Here is a 23,286-nt window from a genome sequence, read left to right on the forward strand (position 1 = left end):
AGACCAGAGAATCTTGTTTTTCATGGTCTGAGTCCTTTAGGTACCTTTTGGCTAACTCCAAGTGGGCTGTCATGTGGCTTTTACTGAGGAGTGGCTTCCGTCTGGCCGCTCAACCATAAAGGCCTGATTGGTGGACTGTTGCAGAGATTGTTGTCCTTCTGGAAGATTCTCCCATCTTCACAGAGGAACTCTGGAGCTCTGTCGGAGTGACCATGGGGTTTTTGGTCACCTCCCTGACAAAGGCCCTTCTCTCCCGATTGGTCAGTTTGGCTCGGCGGCCAGCTCTAGGAAGAGTCTTGGTGGTTCCAAACTTCTTCCATTTAAGAATGATGGAGGCCACTGTGTTATTGGGGACCTTCAATGCTGCAGGCATTTTTGGTACGCTTTCCACAGACCCGTGCTTCGACACAATCCTGTCTTGGAATTCCTTCGACCTCATGCCTTAGTTTTTGCTCTGACATGCACTGTCAACTGTGGGACCTTATATAGACAGGTGTGTGCCTTTCCAAATCATGTCCAATCAATTTAATTTAGCACAGGTGGACACCAATCAAGTTGTAGAAACATCTCAAAGATGATCAACGGAAACAGGATGCACCTGAGCTCAATTTCGAGTCTCATAGCAAAGGGTCTGAATACTTATGTAAATAATCCATTTTAGAATAAGGCTGTAACGTAACAAAATGTGGAAAAAGTCAAGGGGTCTGAAAACTTTCCCGAATGCACTGTATTTGGTGGTGAGTGGAAATGCCAAATCAACGCTTCAGATTTATACATCCGGTGAAACATCTGGCTCATTGTTCTATCTTTGACTGTACTGTTGGTATGACTGTTGTTGTTGTTCTTCTTCTGTGGTTTTTATATGACAGTGGGCAACCAAATGTAAGGTCCATTACCGCCACCAACCGGACTGGAGTGTGTACCAGAGACAGGAAAAATCTAAATCCTACCAGTTATTCTCATCTCGAAGAACTAGCACATGTTCCACTCTCTCCATCTCCTCCTGACAGTGATCACACCTCCCAGTCAGATGTTTTCCTACCTATTTCAATGAACTGTTGTGCCTTGTGTGTCCCAGTCTCAGCCTTGTGACTACCCTTTCCTCCCTTCTCTCTGGACCAGAGGACCTCCCTGCCCCCATCTCTTCCTGGATCTTATACAGGTGTCTTCCCTTTCCCTCACTGTTCCACAACTCTTGCCATTTGTTTTTAACCACTGTTCTTACTAACCCCTAGTTTTATAAAACCCTGGGTACAATAAATAACACGATCAGAGATGAGTGGGATTCTTTCAGTTAAATTAGCCAGGCCATTTAGGAAGACTGACACCTGTGAAAACTAACATAAAAATCAGAACATTCTGCTTCCCTCATGTAACTAACTGTCTTAGCCTCGATTTTCTATCTTTCACATTCAGGTTGCTCAAATGTTCCCTTTTTCACTTGCAAAATGAAAATAAATAATTTCACTCACATAATTTCTTGATTTCAGATATTCTATTGGGGGAGAGGTTTGGCTAAGTTTGGAAAACAGTAGTAATTGTGTCCTCAGCTGCCTCACATTGTAATACTGAGAATGAACAGGATAATGAGGCCTACATCCGCTATGGGTATTAAACCCTTCTAGTCCCTTTAGTCCCTCCTAACCAATCAGTAAATGTTGGGACAGTGTAATTCCTATCAAAGTATCCCCGTGTAAACCAGTCCTGGGGGTTTGTTCCCAACCGAAACCACCTGTAAAGTAAAAGATAAAATGGTACAGAAATATGTTTTAGAGAAATAATTGAATTAAAATTGAAATATATTAGCATGACAATGCATTCACATTTCTGGACATACTTATTATTGTTGCATAGCGAACACACCTGGTTGACCACTCTTCTCCATCCTTGGAAGGTTCTTTGCGTGCAGCTCACTGTTTTTCCTCTAGCCTGTCCTTTTCTACACTTCCTGCTTCTGCAATATATAAAACCACCTCATATAAAAAAAACGAATGTGCTCCATTTTGTTTGTTTATCAATGAATCTTGAATGTTGTTATGGAATCGTGTGTGAGTATCTGTGTTCCAATGTGAGTCAATACCCAGGTCTCCATTCTCCATGGCTCTGACGTCAAGTCTTAGATGGCATTCTTACACCCAATAGCCTCATCATGCCAGGCTCCAGCTCATTCAGAGTCATGGTGAAATGATACATCTATACCACAGAGAAAGAGAGCAAGGACCAGAGTCAGGGTTAATTAGAAACACAGGAGAGACAGAAAGAAACACAGATATACATCATATCCCTAATGGCTCCCTCTGTGTGTGTGTGTGTGTGTGTGTGTGTGTGTGTGTGTGTGTGTGTGTGTGTGTGTGTGTGTGTGTGTGTGTGTGTGTGTGTGTGTGTGTGTGTGTGTGTGTTTCCTCTTCTGAATGTGCAGGTCATGGAGTTATTCTCCACAGTAAGGCGCTTCCTGGTATCACAGAGACGGTCTCTTGAACCTCAGGCATATCCTCAGTGTCCTTTTCTCCAGCACTTTGCTCCTACATACAATACTATACACATTAGCCTACTACAATCTACAGACAGTTGCATTCACACAAACTTTAAAGCAACATATATAGCCATAATAACTAGAACTGCTGTAGCACACTATGTCAACAGTACCTACAAATACACTTTTACCTTACCTTCACCTAAAGCCACTGCATGTTTATGTGAAAGGAAGACACACTGCTTAAGAAAAACAAATTCACTAAATGTTTTGCCATTGTTTAAAAACAATTGGACAAATCACAGGTCTGTGTGCTCGCCTGTTTATTTTTCTTAGTATCCCCCTTCTCTGACTTCTTGTTGGCTTCATACACTTTAGGCTCCACACTGTACATACACTCTGTCCACTTACCATACAGCACACGGCGCCATACAGTTACCGATGTCTGATATTATAAAACACCCCCAAAAATGTATTATCCGGTGAAATAATTCAGTTCACGCTGTGCTGTGGTTTTTGGTTCGTTAACTTCACAATTTATTTTTCTAAGCTGCGCTCGCATTCTACACATGGTGTATATCTTTATATTTTTTCCTATGGAGGGGGTAGGCATGCATCGACACGGCCTTCCAGGATGCAATCAAAGGCACTAGACTAGATCTAATTAAGAGGACTCTTAGTCCTGACACAATAGAAGTCTCTGGGCAAAAACTGGCAAGGTGTTTGTCAATTATATCCTCCATTTTTGTTACCATCACCCTCAGCAGATGAGATGGCTCCACCAGTCTAGTGTCCTCAGTGTAGCACTTCCTGTTGATAAAGGTTGTTGCATCAGAAGATCCTTTAGCATAGTTATGCTCAGAACCCATGTGGACCAGCAGCCTCTCGCAAGCCTTGCAGTCATGGAGGATTGGCTCTTTCTGCACCTCATCTGCAAGCCATCTGCTTATATAGCTCAGCATCTCATCCATCAAACAATCACCATCTGCATCCCCTTTGTGTTGATCTGTGTATTGGGGAAATCATATTTGTGAGTAATACAAACCCCTCTTTTTAATGTTGTGTCATATTGAAATTGTTTACCATTGTAATTGCTGTAAGGTCTGAATCAGTGGGAAGATTCTGAGTCGGCCTGCTTCGAAAGTGGTGTCTTTGCCGTGGAGTCGTTTTTTATTTATTTAACCAAGCAAGTCGGTTAAGAACAAATTCTTATTTAAAATGACGGCCTACACCTGCCAAACCTGGATGACGCTGGGCTAATTGCGAACCGCCCTATGGGACTCTGCGCCACTCTGGAGCCCAGTAGGTTGTCATCTGGATCGATCTGGCAGTTTGTGTTACTAGTACAGGCAGGGGGGTTGAATCTGTGCCCACCTTTCCCCATAATAACTGAGAACAGATTTTAGAAAAAAAAATACAACTGAAACATTTGGATAAATGTTTGAAATACCCTCTGATCTTTCATCTTGTAAGGAGTGCGTACTGGCGGCAGAGAAGTCAGACGCAGGAGAGCAAAAACTGTGTTTCCCAAACGGCGCAGTTTAATAACAAAAAACCCCACCGGAAAACAGAACAATCAAATAATGGGTACATAACCCGACGCACACCAGGACAGACAAGCACTTACAATAAACAATCACCGACAAGGACATGAGGGGGAACAGAGGGTTAAATACACAACATGTAATTGATGGGATTGGAACCAGGTGTGATGGAAGACAAGACAAAACCAATGGAAAATGAAAAGAGGATCAGCGATGGCTAGAAGGTCGGTGACTTCGAACACCGCCCGAACAAGGAGAGGGACCGACTTCGAACGCCGCCCGAACAAGGAGAGGGACCGACTTCGGCGGAAGTCGTGACACATCTCCTTATTTCCTTTTATGTTGTCATCTGAAGGTGAATGCAGGACATGAAGGCAGAAGAGGAAGGCCCAAGAAAACATGGCAGAGAACATTGGAGACTGAGCACCAACAACAACTAGCACAATGGGCGAGTGATTCAATGTAGAGGGCTGCGGGTCCCGACAGAAATCATTGCAGCGTGGTCAGCATCTTTCATGCTGCAGGTGGGAGCGAGCGGTCAGACAGACTATTTTTTTTTTGTCCCATAGATTATTTGGAAACGATCGTCTTTCTGCTTTGTATGCGTTAGCCTAGGCCTACATATATTGGACCGCGGCTGGGTTTGGGACCTCTAATTTAATGTAAGACTCATGATTACCCTACATAAACAGACATGATATTACATTACATCTCACAATTTACATCTTAGCTATCCTGATTAAGTTTGGCTGTGCCAGGCATTTTAAAGCACTTTCCTCTGCTTCATTCATTATTTTTAGGACACTCCGTAGGGTTAGTTTAAAGCCTCGCTGGCATGGTGGAGTAGTTCCTGACCGAAAAGGAAATTGGTGAATATTTTTTATGATCCTGTTTTGGATGTATTATACTTTGTCAAATACATAGGAGGTTGGTGGTACCTTAGTTGGGGAGGACGGACTCGTGGTAATGGTTGGAGCGAAATAAGTGAAATGGTATCAGATACATTAAACACATGGTTTCTATGTGTTCAATGCCATTCCATTTGCACCGTTCCAGACGTTATTATGAGCCATCCTCCACTGATCAAATAGTGTGTCTAGTGGTCAGAATGGAAGTCCAAATAGTCCTGCATTACAGGAGTAATATAATCTTGGTTTCTGCAAAGCGTGACAGTGAGTGGGTCCTAGTCTAGTTTGAGTTGGAAGAAGCTTGGCATATTTAATGTATTCGTTTTAAATCAACTTACTTAAATTGCTTCCGAAGGAAATCCAGCTTGAAGCTGTTCTCTTGTCTGAAAGCCCTCCTCCATGGATTCCTATCTCAGCATGATCTAGAAGAAAAAAGTTTGATAGTGATTTCTATGTGCAAGGTTTTCAACTGTGTAATACACCATTTACATATTTAACCTTCATTTAACTAGGCAAGTCAGTTAAGAACAAATTCTTATTTACAATGACAGCCTACCCCGGCCAAACCCTAACAACACTGGGCCAATTGTGTGCTGCCCTATGGGACTCCCAATCACGGCCTGTTGTGATACAGCCTGGAATCGAACCAGTCTGTAGTGACACCTCTAGCACTGATTTGCAGTGCCTTATACCTCTGTGTCACTCGGGAGCCCTACTGATTGCATTTACATTTGATTGAACATAGCTTGAGTTCAGAACATCAAACAGCGTGTTCATTTTTTCCTGGAACAGGGCTGTGCATTCCTCCTCCTTAGGCAGTTTGCCTAGCTGCCACATAGTTTGCATTCCTCAAATAAGTGAAGCATTCCTTATTACTACTACATCATGTTTTATGATGTTCCATCTTTTCATGCCAACATGTATTAATATTAGTATAGTTATATGGTAGTACAGTACTTTCAAGCAATAACAGGTTAGTGTAGAATCTTGAATGTAGTGTATGAATTTGTAAATGATTGTCGATATTTATGTTCATGTGCTTCTTTACCTGCAGAGACAGTGTGGCTAAACACCTGTGTTGCCAGCTTCACTCGCATGTTTGTGAAGGGTGTCAGATTAATGTGTTGTCTGTCAGTTTTTGTGCCATCCTGATTGGGTGCCCTTTGTCCAGCTTGTAACGTCAGGAACCATGGTAGCCTACCAAAAGCGTTGTCGCACAAAGGCCAGGGTCCAACGGGAGCCCGGGTTGGGGACAAGCTTGGAGGAGTGGTAGCGGTTCTTCATCGTGATGCCGTTGGGACCACGGTAGTCGATGCACGTCCTTCTGCCTCCCCCGCTGGCGTAGGGTTCTTCTTTGTGGAGAAGGACAAAACCCTGCGCCGGCGGCGAGGGATGCAGAAGGACAGATGAACCCTGCAGCTAGGGAGTCCTCAATGTAGGTCTCCATAGCCTTGGTCTCCAGACCCGACAGAGTACAGTCGTCCCCGGGGCGAAGTGGTGCCTGGGAGAAGGTCGATCCCGAAGTCATAGGGTCGGTGCGGCGGAAGTGAAGTGGCCTGGGCCTTACTGAACACCTCCCGGAGGTCCTGGTGCTCCGCGGGAAGGTCCGGGGCAACTTCCGAGCTCCCAGGAACACGTCCCGGGGCAGGCTGCGCTGACGTCAGGCAATGAGTGTGGCAGAACGTTCTCCAGCCCCTGATGGCACCAGCAGACTAGTCAATAAGGGGGTTGTGTCGCTGGAGCCAAGAGAATCCAGATACCACGGGAACCTGAGGAGACTTAATAAGCAGGAATTGGATCATCTCGCTGTGGTTCCCTGACACACGTAGGTTGATGGGGGTGTATTGTGGGTGACCCGGTCTCTCACTAGGTAGTGAGAGGAAACGCAAAACGAATGCTTCACATTTATACACCTGGTGAAATATCTGTCTCATTGTTCTGTGTTACTACACGTATAATAACGGGTGCTGAATCACAGATTCAAACGGCTAGCATACGTCAGCTAACGACTGAAAGTGCCTAAATACAATTTAAATAATTTAAGGAATGTAATACATTTTATTTATCAGTGGGCGGAGAACAAACCCCTCTTCACATTGTTTAAGATAGAAGTGAACTATTATTTTGTAATGATCAGTAAGTGTAAAAACAAAAAAAGCAATAGGTACCATAAAACTTTTTGACAAATGTAATATATATCTCGATATGTAATACCGCTGTCTGTTAGGTTTATGTACTCTTGTTTGTATATTTCTGTTTTGTATTTGTTTTATTCATAATTTTAAAAATGATGGATTACGGTGTCGCTCCGAGGACAAAGCACTGACAAAGGACAGGAAACGAGTTGTCACTAGTTACCACAGCCACAAAGTCAACATGTTCTATATCGTAAAATTTAATGAAATCCAAAATGTGCTTTTTGGTCTTAATTTAAGGTTAGGGTTTGGAATAACGTTAGCGGTGTGGCTAAGGTTAAGGTTAGGTTTAAAATCAGAGTTTAAGAAGAGAAATTTGACATAATTACGACTTAGTGGATGTGGTAACTAGTGACGACCAGAATAACGGGTGCTATAATACGTCACCTCATCTGATCGTCTCAGTTGCAGCGTTGCAAGAGTTGTAATTTCTATTTTCTGGCCACTTGAGGGAGTCATTTATCAAAAAAGAACATGAGCGCACCGGACGCACTGGGGACACCCGGAACCTCAGCCGCCCAGAATTGAATTGAGTACACCCATTGGATGGGCTGTTTCATTTTCCCATAAGTTTGTCTAGAAATAATAAGATGTTTGCATGGAAAATGTCGCTCATCACAGCAATAGAATAAATGAAAATTGGGATTTCAATATAACATTCCATTATATTCTATTTTGGAATGAAATTGAGGAATAACTGGAACCGCCTTTATAGCAATTCAACGTCTATTCCACGTTGGTTCAACATCAACAAACGTTGATTCAACAAGTGTGTGTCCAGTGGGTAGCCTCATAGTTAATTGGGCTATTACTCCAGACATTAGGCTATTACTTATCTCAGCTCACTGGTCACCATAGCAGCACCCACTCGTAGCACCGCGCCAGCAGGTATATCTCACAATTCCTCCTTTGGTCGCCTTTCCTTCCAGTTCTCTGCTGCCAATGACTGGAACGAACTGCAAAAATCTCTGAAGCTGGAGACTCATATCTCCCTCATTAGCTTTAAGCACAAGCTGTCAGAGCAGCTCACAGATCACTGCACCTGTACATAGCCCATCTGTAAACAGCCCTTCTATCTACCTACCTCATCCCCATACTGTATTTATTTATTTATCTTGCTCATTTGCACCCCAGTATCTCTACTTGCACATTCATCTTCTGCACATCTACCATTCCAGTGTTTAATTGCTATATTGTAATTACTTCGCCACCATGGCCTATTTATTGCCTTAACTTACCTCATTTGCACTCACTGTATATAGACTTTTTGTTTTCTTTTGTTCTACTGTATTATTGACTGTATGTGTGTTTTACTCCATGTGTAACTCTGTTGTTGTATGTGTCGAATTGCTATGCTTTATCTTGGCCAGGTCGCAGTTGTAAATGAGAACTTGTTCTCAACTGGCCTACCTGGTTAAATAAAGGTGAAATAAAAATTTTTTTAAACTCCACGACTTTCTTGTCGTGATGTGTGTTTTGTCCTATATTTTAATTTATTTTAATTTTTAATCCCAACCCCTGTCCCCACAGGAGGCCTTTTGCCTTTTGGTAGGCCGTCATTGTAAATAACAATTTGTTCTTAACTGACTGTTAAATAACGGTTAAATAAAATAAAATAAACAGTATGAACCAGGGGCGCAACTTTCATTGGGGGCGGGGGGACATGTACCTTTCACATACTGAAATTTACTTTTTATCCCCCCAGTTTTATCATTGGAATGTGATACAAAACGAGGCTTGATAAAACTTTTTGTATTTTTATTATATCCCCCCACTTCTAAAACCAAAGTTGCGCCCATGGTATTAACATATGACCAATAGACCGTAGCCTATGATGTTGCGTTATGCTCAGTGTAGAATGCATGATGTGCAAAGCTGGCAATGCCATTGGCGAACCCCATAATTTGCCACAGTGCGCGCGCAAAAGATGGGCGGGGTATTCTTACATTTCTGGTCCGGTTTAAATCAAGCAATGTGACAGCACACACTTGACCGACTGACCGAAGGATGAACTGAAGTGCGCTGGTCTCTCCTTCCTTATGTCTGTCGCTTCTACAGAAAATAGCCGTGGAAATTCTGTTACAACTCATTCCGTTTATTTTGTTGGACTCAACAAAGAATAATAGACTGTATTAATTAATTAAGGGCAATTCTTTATTTTATGCACTTGGCTATATATTAAGAAAAACGGAAAAGAAATGAACAGCAGAGATGTTGACAGTCCGGTGCCAAGACAGGCGCACAGGGGACAAAGACAGCCCAAGGCGCAACAGGGTGTCAGCATGAAGAAAAAGCGAACCCCATCGAATGCGCCGCCCAAACATGCCCCAGGCTCATCCAGGTCAACATGGACTGTCCGGCGCATCATGGGCAAAGGGAAAGAGATTAAACTGGAGAAAGGGAAGCGCAAAGGAAGGTGCGCACCATCTGTTACCGAGTGCCAAAAAAATCTAAGCACACCGAGAAAACGATATGATGCAAGCAATGCTTCGGAGGATTTGAGCAAGGATTCAGGTTGTGTGTCAGGGAAACTATCCTACTCGGACAGAAGTTCTGACATTTCTGACTGCACGGAGGGATTTTTGACTGCATCGGAGGGAAACCAACTTTCTGCGGACACTCCGTCTCCAAGCTGCGAGACTGGACCAAGTGGTGGAGAAAGAGAGGCAAACAGAGACAGGTCGAGTGGGAATGCACACATCAGTGTACGCGATATGAGTACTGGAGGCAGCGCATTCAAACGGCTAGGCCCATCACAGGACAATTCTATCATGCATTCTGTCGGGGATGGAAACCATTCTCCTGGATGTGGAGGGTCCGTTCTTGCTTCCCTTCTCTCGCTGAATGTCAGCGGAGCATCCATGGTTTATTCAGAACTGACCCGGGAGCTCGTGGACGAGACGCACGAGGATCTTGTCAGAGAAAACGACGATTTGAGATCGGAAAATGAGTATTTGAAAGTAAGATGATTCATTAAATGTACTTGTCATTACGCGTAAAATTGGGCTTTTTATTATTTCACACATTGCCTCAAGTCTAGGGGCTTGGTCCCTCTTATCATAAAGTCTAGGGGCTTGGTCCCTCTTATCATAAAGTCTAGGGGCTTGGTCCCTCTTATCATAAAGAAAATACGTTGAATATCGACTGATTTGAATATAGATTAATACTGAAGGATTGAAACCAGAACGCAGGCACGCACATGACATCAGTTGTTGTCAAGGTTAGACAGACAGACTTTCCTTAGCAGAGCAGCTTAGATACTTTCTGTAATTGGCCATGTCAAACTTAATTACTAGCATGCGACTGCAGGAGCCGCAGCACGCACAAGGACCATCAAAAGTCATCACTCACAGTGGGCAAAATTCTCATTATCTGGCTAATTAATTGGGTCTTCAAAAAAAAATGGGCCATGTGTTAGAAATGCCAGAGTCGATTTTTGGTCCCATTCCTCCCCTACATAGTACACACACACACACACACACACACACACACACACACACACACACACACACACACACACACACACACACACACACACACACACACACACACACACACACACACACACACACGACGATGCTGTTGATGATGATGGTTGTTGGTTGTCCTGTCCAGGATGAGATGGAGGAGATGCGCTGTGAGATGCTGGAGATGCGGGATCTGTTCCTGGAGGATGAGGTGTGTCAGCTTCAGGAGCTGCGGCTGCAGCTGGAGCAGGCCAACAAGTTGTGTCGCATCCTGCAGTACCGCCTCCGCAAGGCCGAGCGCCGCAGCCTCAGGGTGGCCCAGACTGGCCAGGTGGAAGGGGAACTGGTCCGCTCCCTGGAGCATGACGTCAAGGTGAGGGGTCTGTGTGTTTATGTGTGTGGAGTGCTCCCTCAAAGCAACTTTTCATTTTCATGCATCTTTGTCCTGTAGGGACTGTACTGTAATCCCTCCTTCTCTTGCTCTGTTGCATAGTGTTATCAACAGGGTCAAGTGATTCATTATGATTCCAGTCAATGTACCAAACCACGAAAAAATCCCTTTGAATGGCTGTACATTCCACTCTACTGTTTCATGAGTTCAGGGTGTTTCACATCAACTGCACTGCTCACATCCTATGACTCAGTTTTTTAAGTGCACATTAAACTGTTATTACAGTATTTAACAATGTTTTATGGCTCAGCTTACTGTTACATCCTGTCAGATGTGCTTCAAGAAATGTGAAGTATGTCTGTTTAATGTATCGGTGAGTGTGTGTGCTTCTGTTTGGGTTTTGTTGTGGTGGAGTGGCATTTTTGTGAACTGCCTAATTAAAAACATTAAAGAGACATTATGACAAATACAATTACTCTGACCGACCAGCCTCAAGGGGTGAGTGGGTCGATCACTGTGGAAAGTATACTGGCATGTGGGCTGATTCCTCTGTTGGAGGCTGCAATGCTCAGTTTCTCTGCTCAGCTGTGTGTGGTGATAGAATGCCCACCAGTAGCATGGCAGAGTATCTGGTTCTTTTGGCCTCCCCCTTAACCCCTCTTCCCCTCTACACATTCTAACACGGAGATGTTCTGTCTTTTTCTATTACTGCCAAAATATGTAAAAATACAGATACAGTATAGTATAGTTTCTCTTGGAGAGTAAATAGTACAATATAATGTGCTGAACACCACCTTACAATCACATGCACCATCTGGACCTGCCCTAGGTTGCTCCTCGAGGGATGTTTCATTCACCTTATTACGTCAATGCAGAAAACACAGGGCTGTTGTTTTGAAGGCTGATATCTGGAAAATTATCTTGTAACTTTCTATGACAAAGGCACAAAATGATTGTTATCTAATGCACTACTATGTCAAAAACAACCTCTAATTCCCTCCAACAAAGACAGTTTTCTGTTAGTGTTTTATAGTATTTAAAGTTTGTTGTGGTTGACTTCTGTTCACAGGTAGCAAAGAGTGTATCCCTCCGCCTGCACAATGAGTTGGAGTCCGTGCAACAGAAGACCTCCCGGCTGGAGTGGGAGAATGAGGCGCTTCGGGAGAGGCAACAGGAGCTGGAGGTGGCAAAGCAAGTTCAACAGGACGCGATGGAGAAAGCCAGAGAAGTACTGCTTTTACATACCACCATCAACTACTATCCACCACCAACTGTATTCGTTTAATTAGCATATACCCTGCCCATTCCCCTCCCCAAAGACCAATTTGTGCTACCCATAATTGAGAAACCTACATGCCAAGTATAGACCATATATTGTGTTCCCTACAGATGATAGGAAAGAGCAGAAGCGCTGAACTATCCATTCAGACCCCAGTCCCACCTACAGGTTATTGAAAATGTGTTATTTTAGTATTACTCTAATGGGTTTCCTCAAGGAGAAAACCTGCACTCTATGTCAAAGATAATAAAACCAAAAAACTATAGTAAATACTACAGTAATTTCTGCAAAAACACTACAGTGTATACTACAGTCCACAACGACATGCATTAATTACTTTAGGATATACTACAGTTTTCTTTTACTACAGTATTTATACCATAGTTACCTGTAAATGTTACAGTATAGTACAGTAAATACTACATTATTCACTACAGTGAATACTACAGTAAAGTCCACAAAAACATTACAGTGAATACTATCATATCTATACTATAGCATACTACAGAATTGTTTCATGTATAAGAGTCCTATTCCTTCATATAGTACTCTATACACTTCAGTTATCCCATCTCAACCAGTTACTCCCCATGCATCCTACTGTCACATGACCCTGACTGGATCCTAGGACTTTGCTGGGCTTAAGGCTCAGGGCATGGCTAGCAGCTGACTGCTGGGCGGTGGGCAGTGAGTGAGGTAGAGTGGTACGGCATGTAAATCAAATAACATTTTATTTGTCACATGCGCTAAATACAACAGGTAGACCTTACAGGGAAATGCTTACTTACAAGCCCTTAACCAATAACGCAGTTTTGAGAAAAATACCCCCAGAAAGTATGAAATAAAAGTAAGAAGTAATTAAAGAGCAGCAGTAAAATAACAATAGCGAGGCTATATACAGGGGGTACCTGTATAGTCAATGTGCGGGGGCACTGGTTAGTCGAGGTAATTGAGGTAATATGTACATGTAGATAGAGTTATTAAAGTGACTATGCATAGATAATAACAGAGTAGCAGCAGTGTAAAATAGGGGGGGGGGCAATGCAAATAGTCTGGGTAGCCATTTGATTAGATGTAAAGGAGGCTGAACTTGGGGGACACAGTTGGCATTTTTCTCACCAGGGACTACAGAGAGAGAGAAAGAGGGACCAAAATAGGTAAATAGTTCTCTCTCTCTCCCCTCTCTCCTCTGGTTCTATTAAGCATGGGTAAATCTGGGCCAGGAGGATAAACTACAGCATCAAAATGGCTGTGGCTTAGGTACTGGCATACTGCCATACTATCACTGAATTCCATGTCATCAACTGGTGGCCATGGAGTCACCCATGCAGGTCTTTCTTAATGACAGTGCAGTGCAGTACAGCTACGCGTGTTTAAGTTTAATCCAGGACTCGGTGCTTTGTCGTCAGCTCAGCCTAGTCTGCTCATCTGAGACAGCTGCTACTCCTTTTGATCCTGACTAGGAAATCCACTTAGATGACCTAATCTGGGTAGACTCTTACCAGGGAACCTAGTCAACATCAGTGTAAAGGAAGATTAACATTGTAACGACCACCACCGTTACTGCAATTTGCCTGTCTTGGTTGCTGCCTTGCTTTGAGACTGAGACCTTAAGGCTGGTGATAGTAATATCATATTGGTTGTCACAGTGCCGTTTATTGTTGTTCTTTTAACACCAGACTCATCCACTGTTCACTGCCTTCGGGTCTATTTATTACAGACCTAGTTTTGATGGGGCTATTCCCACCGCAAAACCTCAGTAAGATGATTATTTTTAGTACTTTTAACCCCAGTGATCCCTGCTTGAGACATGAGAAAGACAGAGACTGACACGGTGACACCAACCTACATTCGTCTCATACTCTGCAGTGCAAACTCATAGAGGAAGGTCATGTTGGGACGTTATAAGACAGACAAACAGTGTGTTTGTAATGGAACAAATTCATTTGTGTGCACATGTACTTTGACTCTCTTGGTTTGTTTCTCTTGGACATTAAATGCTGTGTGTAAACACAGAATCTCTAAGAATATTCTGAGATACAGACAGGAGTGACAGACAGGAAGGAGACAGGGGAGGAAAGCTGAAAGAAAGTTGGTTTATTAGGATGACATCTATATTCTCTCCTCCTCTGTCATGTTTTCATAGGGTGGTAACTATGCCGTTAATGATACTGTTGAATCATCAGAATTCTTTGACATTTGTTTTACTTTACTTCTCAGAGTTCTCTGAAGAGGAAAAATGTCAGATCACCAACCAGCAAGACTGAGAAGAAGCTGTCTCCCCAGGTAAAGATCTAATATTATATTTTCATATGAGTGACTTCATTAGAGTACATTTTAAGTAATCTTTAATTACATTGTTGTGCCATTTGACTCCTCAGGATGACAGTGCTGATCTGAAGTGCCAGCTTCACTTTGCCAAGGAGGAATCAGCTCTCATGTGCAAGAAGCTGACCAAGATGGTGTCGGAAAGTGAGTGCATGCGTGAGGTTCTGTCAAAGTACCGCTCGGCCTATGGCGACGTAGATGCTGCTGCCCACTCCTCTGAGGGTGGTACTGCCAAGTCCCCCCACACCAGGGAGGCAGAAGTCAAGGTTCACCTGCGGCTGGTGGAGGAGGAAGCGATGCTGCTGAGCCGCCGTATTGTAGAGCTGGAGGTGGAGAACCATGGCCTCCGGGCGGAGATGAGCGACATGAGGGAGAGCGTAATAGGAGGAGGAGGAGAAGAGGAAGAGGAGCAGCCACAGAAGGGGGCCAGGGACAATGGGGATTTACCACCGCTTTATGTGAGGGATGTAGAGGATTGTGAACAGAGCTTGAGGATGGAGTGTATGCAGTTTGAGCAGGAGAAGGGGGAAGAGCAGAGAAGGAGTGTGATTGAGTGTTCTCAGGAGGAGGTGATGGAAATACACCGTAGAGACCAACCTCAGACTGAGAGGTTGAGTCCCCTCAGTCAGATCCCTCGAGAGGGGTCTGTAGGTGGGGAATGGGAGCCCCTGGACAACCAGCAGTGTTATACACGCAGAGGCAGTGTTGCCCATGCCTTGAATGTGAAAGACCATGAGGCCCTTCTTGCCTTGCGAGATCATGCCTGCCTTGTGACCTCAGCTATCCAGCTTTTTGTCTCACCGGCCAAGAATGGCCACAGCTCCCCTCCCTTATCTCCCCACATCTCCCGGGCAAAGTCTTACCCTCAGGGTAAAGCCCAGCCTCTGGCTCTGGACCCACTCATGCAAGGACACCTGTATGAGGCTCTGGAGCTTCTGCAGGCCATGCTGTTGGCCTTAATGGGGAGGGTGGAGTTATTGGTGACACAAGGCGGAGAGTTGAGGGTTGAAGGAAATTGGGATCCCACCGCAATCCCATCCCTGGCTGATCAGGACACACAAAACAACACAGAGGTCTCAGCCAAGGAGGAAACAGGTGAAGGCCTGCGCACAGCAGTGGTGAAGGAGAGAGTAAGACGAGCAACACAGTCAGACCACCTCGACAGCTGCAAGGACCCCATGATGAAGCTCACCTTGAAGGTGCTCTGGGTCCTCCACCAGCGCAGTGTGAGGAAGAGATCTGGCCTGGAGGGCAAAGAGGTATGAGGGAAAGGGAATGTAGGGGAACATGAATTGTAACATACTGTAACTGAAATGTTCATAAATCACTTTATTTCAGTAAGTAACAATGAAAGCCAAGATTTCAAGTATGTTAAAGTTGATCTTTTTTTTACAGAGCAAAGATCTAACGACTATGTCTATACTACACGGGTTGCTGCAGTACTTGGGAACAGAGCTGCAGGACTCAGAGGACAGCATGGCAGGACAGGATGCGAAGGCCACATGGGCATCAGACTGGAAAGGCTTAGTCTCCAAGGTGAGCTAATGCCACGGTCCCGCTGTGGGCTCAGCCTATGAAGTCACTGTCCAATTACATAAGTTGATACTTAAGATCATTATCCCTTACAATGAGGGATACACCACTATTACGTTCTAAGGCAAGTGGATCAGACAGATATCCTGATTCTGAGAAATCATCACAGACTGTAATAGCTCACTCTTTCTTTTAATAACTCAGATGGAGTGCAGCATGGGTAAGACTGAGGCACAGGAGTATCCAGACCAGCCAGACCATGCTAGAGGCACACAGAGTGAGATAACTGAGGTAAGGAAGTATTTTATTTTCTGTTTCCTCCAGCCACCAGGCTGCCATGTTTATATGTCCTGTGTTGTGTTGTGTTTGGGAGCATGTGACTGGATGTGATTCAGCAGTAAGCCCAGCTGATGGCTTCTATCTGGCAGGGGTTCTCCCTGGCCTGCCTGCACGCAGTACAGACATGAGGTCAACGGTGCCACAGTATTTAGGCTAAGCCCTTGTGGGGGCTACTGCCAAAAGCAGAACTAACATGTGCATCCACTGCATTACAACACCCAGACAGACCCAGAGAGGGAATAAGTGAGAGGAAGAAAGTGAGCAATGAAAAGAAAAATAGAAAAAGAACGAGCCAAAGAGAGAGAAAGGGGAGAGAGAAAGGTAGAGTGTGGATAGAAAACACAGAGGAAGTTGGAATGAAGTCTGGGTGTGTGTGGATAGAAAAGAAAGCGCACTGAACTCATGACTCACTGGCTCGTGGTCTGTGTGTCATTGTCCAAAAACAATGAGTAGGCTACATTTCAAGTGTAAAACATTCACTTTGTTTATAGTCCATCTACTTCTATTCATCACATCCCGTTGTTTCAAAACGGGAAGTGGTTTTCCTCCACATGTTGAACAATAACTTAAAACAGGTGTGTGGTTACCATGATTGCATTTTAATGTAAAGAAGATTATTTTTCATCAAACACAATAGCAATTTAAATCAAAAAGACCAATTGCAAATATTTCAGCTGTTGACGGGAGACAGACAGAAATACGAGACGACTAGCTAGTTACTAGCCCGTGGTGTTGCTAGGCCCAGTGAGCCTTTGAATTGGGAAGAGCAGATGTATTTCTTTACATGGCTGTTTCCCCTGGGTTTCTGTGCTCTTTCCACCATATTATGAAGATACTCTTATTTCCCCACAGACAAGAAATAAGACCAAACCAGACCGCTCTACATTAGGGTCCAAGAAGAAGAACTGGTGTTACCTCAGCCAAGAGGCTGCCCAGCTAGACCGAGAAGACCCCTTTAAGACCTGGGACCACCCCATCATGCCCCCTAGCTTCCCTAATCTAAACTTGGACCAGTTGACCCTGGACAGTAGCCGCACTGCCCCAGAGAAGACTGTCCTCCGCATCTACTACAGTCCCCCGTCTGCACGGAGAGTCCATCTAGCTCATCTGAGCCACATTACCAACACTGATAGAAATTCTACTACCAGTGTAATCTCTGCCAGGCTTAGTACGTCCAAAAGCTCTCTCACTCCCTTATGTCTGAGGCTCTCCGCTAACTTGAGCGACGACATGAAGGAGATGACAGCTAGCTTACGGCAGGCAGTTCACTCCAGTTCGCCGGAGAGGAGGAAGGGGAGGGTGATCGTGAGTGGGGGGTGGACAGTGCATGTGGCCACCACTGGGACTCAGACCCAGATGTACCCACAGATGGTGAGTGTGGGTCTACAGATGGATGGGCCCGACAGTGTAAGTGCAGTGAGAGGCAACCCTTTACGCCTCTCTGCCCGCACTAAACAGATCTCGACTTCCCTTGAGAGGCTCCCAGGGAGGACCAAGCGGTCCAAGTCAGGCTCCACCTCCCCAAAAATGTACCGCAGATACTCTGCCTCTGCTTCATCTTCATCGTCCATCTCCCCTTCCTCCACAACTGGTTTCACCACCACCTCCAACTCCTCCACCTCCTCCTCTGCCACCCATGGCAGGGAGGGTGTTTTGTGGAGCCTTTCCCATCGGGGTCCTGCTGGGCCAACCTGGGCCCGACCCATCAATCCCAGAGCTGGTCCAGGGCTTATTCACCATAGCACAATAAACAGTGAATTGAGCAGTGATGGGAACAACACTAAACCCACCAGAAAACCTGGTGGTGCCAACCGGTACGGCCTAGTCACAGAGTTCCTGCGCAAAATGAGTGGTCGAGCAGACAAGCCAGCACAAGCAACAGCACCGGGCGGGGGGCAGAAGGGGAAATGCAGTCCAACTCATAAAACCCTGGAGGTTGTGCCCACTCGCCCCCCTGCTGCACCAGTAGACAGGAACGACAGTATCGCCAGGATTAGGAACCAGAGATTCATGAAGCAGAGAGAGGAAGCGTGCCGCGGCCAGAAGGAGGATAACTGCCCCAGTCAGGCCCACAGTCAGAAGCAGGCTTTCAGAAGAGACATGAGCCTGGAGAGTAACGTGACACTGGAGGTGAGTACTGTAGGCCTACCCAACACAGGATCCACACACTGAACACATACTGTACCTCACTTATATTCAACTTACTGGCTAGTGGCTCATGTCTGTCCACACATACTAGTTAGCTTGCTTGGTTTTGAGAAAGGATCCACAAACTAAACACATACTGTACTCACTGTACTGAGCCTCACACTCATATTCAACTTACTGGCTAATGTATGTTATTCCTCTGTCTCTCCCTCCATCCATCTCTCTCTCCCTCCATCCATCTCTCTCTCAGGATGGGAACTATGACTATAGCAGTTCCAAGTCCTTGTCCTTCTGCTTTGCCCGATCATCTCGCCTTGGCCCTGACCAAGCTACAGCAAAATAGATACTCCTCCGCTGTAAATGGTTGTGGGTCAGGAGAGCCCAACTCCAACTGTGAGTAAGGGGGTGGAGCAGTATCACATTGACACCACTGGACAGCTGATAAAGATTACAAGGGACATGGAGAATCCAAGGCCTGTGTTCTGGAATTCTGTTTTCAGTCATCAGGATGAATGGATAGAGGGAAGTACTTTAGAACCCATTATGATAGGGGGTACAGTTATTTGAGATACATACATGCCTATTATCTGCCTGTTGCATGTCCTTTTTGAAAGGGAAAGAGTTATGTAAGAAATTCTGTGCTAGAAAATATTTTTTCTTCTTTCAGTTCAGCCCATGGCACTTCACCCTTTTACAATATGCAACAACCTTTTTGGACACACCAAGGCACTTACAATTGTTAGTACTCATTGATTTTGTATTATCTTATAGAACTAAATAATATTTTGTACATCTGTAAGAATATTGTCAGAATGAATAAACTGCTATACTATGCAATTCTGTACTGTAATTAATGCTGTCCATACTTGTACTGTAAGTACAGTGCTGTTCGGAAAGTATTCAGACCCCTTGACTTTTTCCACATTTTGTTACGTTACAGCTTTATTCTAAAATTGATTAAATTATTTATTTTTCTCATCAATCTACACACAATAACCCATCATGACAAAGTGAAAACATATATATATATATATATTTTTTTTTTTACAAATGTATTAAAGTCAAAAAACAGAAATACCTTATTTACATAAGTATTCAGGCCCTTTGCTATGAGATTTGAAATTGAGCTCAGGTGCATCCTGTTTCCATTGAGCATCCTTGAGATGTTTCTACAACTTGATTGGAGTCCACCTGTGGTAAATTCAATTGTTTGGACATGATTTGGAAAGGCACACACCTGTCTATATAAGGTCCCACAGTTGACAGTGCATGTCAGAGCAAAAGCCAAGCCATGAGGTCGAAGGAATTGTCAGTACAGCTCCGAGACAGGATTGTGTCGAGGAACAGATCTGGGGAAGGGTACCAAAAAATGTCTGCAGCATTGAAGGTCCCCAAGAACACAGTGGCCTCCATCATTCTTAAATGGAAGACGTTTGGATCCACCAAGACTCTTCCTAGAGCTGGCCACCCGGCCAAACTAACCAATCGGGAAGAAAGGCCTTGGTCAGGGAGGTAACCAAGAACCTGATGGTCACTCTGACAGAGTTCCTCTGTGGAGATGGGAGAACCTTCCAGAAGGACAGCCATCTCTGCAGCACTCTACCAATTAGGCCTTGATGGTAGAGATCGGCCAGACGGAAGCCACTCCTCAGTAAAAGGCACATGACAGCCCGCTTGGAGTTCGCCAAAATGCACCTAAAGACTCTCAGACCATGAGAAACAAGATTCTCTGGTCTGATAAAAACAAGATTGAACTCTTTGGCCTAAATGCCAAGTGTCACGTCTGGAGGAAACCCGACACCATCCCTATGTAGCAGTGTGATGTTGTTCCCTAGATTATGCACAAAGTCACACACAAGGACCAATTCAAAAAGGCCAGGTCAAGAGGGGATGTTAATAATTTGATAATAATAATAATAATTCAGTGTGTTTTTTGTATTTAATTACAGCTGCATAGCTAATGTTATTCTTTGGTGTACAAACACTTTTTCATATCAATATTGTACATACACGTGATTGTAAAAGTTGTGTATATTTTGGTTTGGTCCATCGCGGGTTATCTGTATTTCTGTACCCCCTTATTGTTCTCTTTTGCCTGACCTTCGGCATAGCAAGTTATGTTGTTCTTGGCTCTGAAATTGTTCATTATAAAACTGTGGTAATGTTACACAATGTGCTGTTATGCAACCATAAGTTTGTTACAATGTGGACAATATAAAGATTTATGTTAACAAGTTTCACCGAGCTTGCTAACTAGGATATCTATTGGAACTTGTGAGTACTTGGGACAGTGTTTGAGTGAGTTTCCATGTGCTTGCGCAGGTGCCTGAGAGCTATGACTGCGCCAAGGGCTAAAATATTGTGTGTTGTTTCTTCGTGTGCAGGGCAAATAAAAATAATTGAACCAGCAGACCTCTAGTTGTGGCAGTGTCCTAATTAAAAGTACACAACGCAGAACGAACCACGCTACACCTACGGTGAAGCATGGTGGTGGCAGCATCCTGCTGTGGGGATGTTGTTCAGTGGCAGGGACTGGGAGACTAGTCAGGATCGAGACAAAGATAAACGGAGCAAAGTACAGAGAGATCCTTGATGAAAACCTGCTCCAGAGCTCTCAGGACCTCAGACTGGGGTGAAGGTTCACTTTCCAACAGGACAACGACCCTAAACACACGGCCAAGACAACGCAGGAGTGGCTTCAGGAAAAGTCTCTGAACGTCATTGAGTGGCCGATCCAGAACCCGGACTTGAACCCAATCAAACATCTCTGGAGAGACCTGAAAATAGCTCCCCATCTAACCTGACAGAGCTTGAGAAGATCTGCACTGAAGAATGGGAGGACCTCCCCAAATACAAGTGTCAAGCTTGTAGCGTCATACCCAAAAAGACTTGAGGCTGTATTCGCTGCATAATGTGCTTCAACAAAGTACTGAGTAAAGAGTCTGAATACTTATGTAAATGTGATATCCGTTTTTTTATTTTTAACAAAATAGCAAAAAAATGATAAAGAACCATTTTTGCCTTGTCATTATGGGGTATTGTGTGTAGATTGATGAGGTGGAAGAAAAAAACTATTTAATCAATTTTAGAATAAGGTTGTAACCTAACAAAATGTGGAAAAAGTCAAGGGGTCTGAATACTTTCCGAAGGCAATGTATATGTACTATAGCCATGTGGTAGTCTGTTAGTACTCTGTGTTGGTTGAGCACGTCTGACCAGTGTTACAAAGTCATAACCTGTTGGCCTTGGTTCTGATCAGTGGCCTGAGCAGGTTATAAGAGCAAAGTTGACAGCTCACTTTGAGACCTACCTCAGCCACAGAAATGTGGGTCTTAGAAGGGGTGAGGAGGATAGGGTATATGGCCAGCTGTTCATTGTGTGTGACATGCACACAAACATAGCGGAAACCACACTAAGCAGTTAATGAGATCAGATGTCCATGTCACTGTGTAGTCAGGGAAGACTTAAGGTTCCTTCCTCCCGCTCTACATTCCTCTGACTTTCACCCCTCCTGATGTCAACAACAGTTTTCCCAGATCTTATCCAATTGCATAGTGCAGTAAACAAGAGCGTCATCATAGAAAGATCATCCCCCCGTCTGCTGAGTGGAGGACGGCTCATAATAATGGCTGGAACGATGCGAATGGAATGGCATCAAACACATTGAAACTATGTATTTGATACCATTCCACTGATTTCGCTCCAGCCATTACCACAAGCCCATCCTCCCCAATTAAGGTGCCACCAACCTCCTGTGGTATACAGATAAGATTTACTTGGGTCCCAGCCCATGTGGGGTGGAGGGGAATGAGGCAGCTGATGTACTGGCTAAACAAGCACTTAGTAGTGGGGATGTTGATGTTGTAGTTTCAATGAGCAAAGCAGAGGCAAAAAGCCTGATGTGGACAGTGATAGTGCAGAGATGGCAGGAGCAGTGGAATAGAGATACTAAGGGCAGCCATTTATTTCAAGTACAGAGGAAAGTTGGGGAGGATGGCAGGAAGAGACAGAAGAGATGAGGCTATTTTTTATACAAGATTAAGGGTGGGACACAGTAGGTTGAATAAGACTTTAAATGTGATAGGAAAGCATCTAACAGGAAAGTGTGATTATTGCCAGGAAACAGAGACAGTGGAGCATGTACTGATACTGTGTGGGCAGTGTGAGAGGAAAGAGAAAGGCTGAGATACAATATGAGGGAGAAGGGGATACCAGAAATGAGTTTAAAGAGTATACTGAGTATTACGTCATGAGATACAGTCTAAAATATTCTGTTATCTTTTTAGAAACGAGTCTGGCAGGTAGAATTGAGTTTCTCCCTGTCGCTGGCCCACACTCCAGTATAGTAGGTGGCGGTAATGCACCATAACGTTGACGGCCAACTGCCGATGAACCCCACCGAAGAAGACGTATTTTCTTTCAGTTGGACAAGAAAACATCGTACAGATACATACGGTGTAGTAGATTAAAGTATATATTTGCATATTTCAATACATGTATAAGCTTCATGAGCGACAATAACATTCTACGCGTGAAATGGAGTCTGCTTACAGTCGGTTCGATTCGTATGACTTCGAGGTGGATCCGAATTTCCAGAATGGTTTGAAAAATCTTCAAGCTTCCAGCGAGGAAACTGTTTTGGGGATTAAATTATTATTTTACAATCGGTACGTGCTGCTGA

General features: G+C 44.2%; 1 protein-coding gene and 1 long non-coding RNA gene across 3 annotated transcripts; one reads left to right on the plus strand and one right to left on the minus strand.

Moving 5' to 3' along the window:
* Window positions 1-1,318: 1,318 nt before the first annotated feature.
* LOC115165704 (uncharacterized) lies at window positions 1,319-6,017 on the minus strand. 2 transcript variants are annotated; one of them, XR_003870225.1, is made up of 6 exons: window positions 5,974-6,017; window positions 5,264-5,347; window positions 3,226-3,479; window positions 2,081-2,193; window positions 1,864-1,954; window positions 1,319-1,732 (listed from the first exon to the last, which is right to left on the minus strand). It is a non-coding gene; the product is annotated as an uncharacterized LOC115165704 (long non-coding RNA). The 2 variants fall into 2 exon arrangements; XR_003870226.1 differs by lacking the exons at window positions 5,264-5,347; window positions 5,974-6,017 and adding an exon at window positions 3,557-3,629.
* LOC115165703 (protein SOGA1-like) lies at window positions 3,437-19,442 on the plus strand. The gene is made up of 9 exons (XM_029719000.1): window positions 3,437-3,503; window positions 10,736-10,960; window positions 12,048-12,206; window positions 14,478-14,543; window positions 14,639-15,844; window positions 15,981-16,121; window positions 16,323-16,409; window positions 17,310-18,587; window positions 18,856-19,442. Exons 2-9 carry the CDS (start codon window positions 10,742-10,744, stop codon window positions 18,946-18,948), a joined length of 3,249 nt encoding a protein of 1,082 aa, XP_029574860.1. The 5' UTR covers window positions 3,437-3,503; window positions 10,736-10,741; the 3' UTR covers window positions 18,949-19,442.
* Window positions 19,443-23,286: the final 3,844 nt, after the last annotated feature.

Source organism: Salmo trutta, chromosome 28 (assembly GCF_901001165.1).
Source record: "Salmo trutta chromosome 28, fSalTru1.1, whole genome shotgun sequence".
NCBI lineage: Eukaryota > Metazoa > Chordata > Actinopteri > Salmoniformes > Salmonidae > Salmo > Salmo trutta.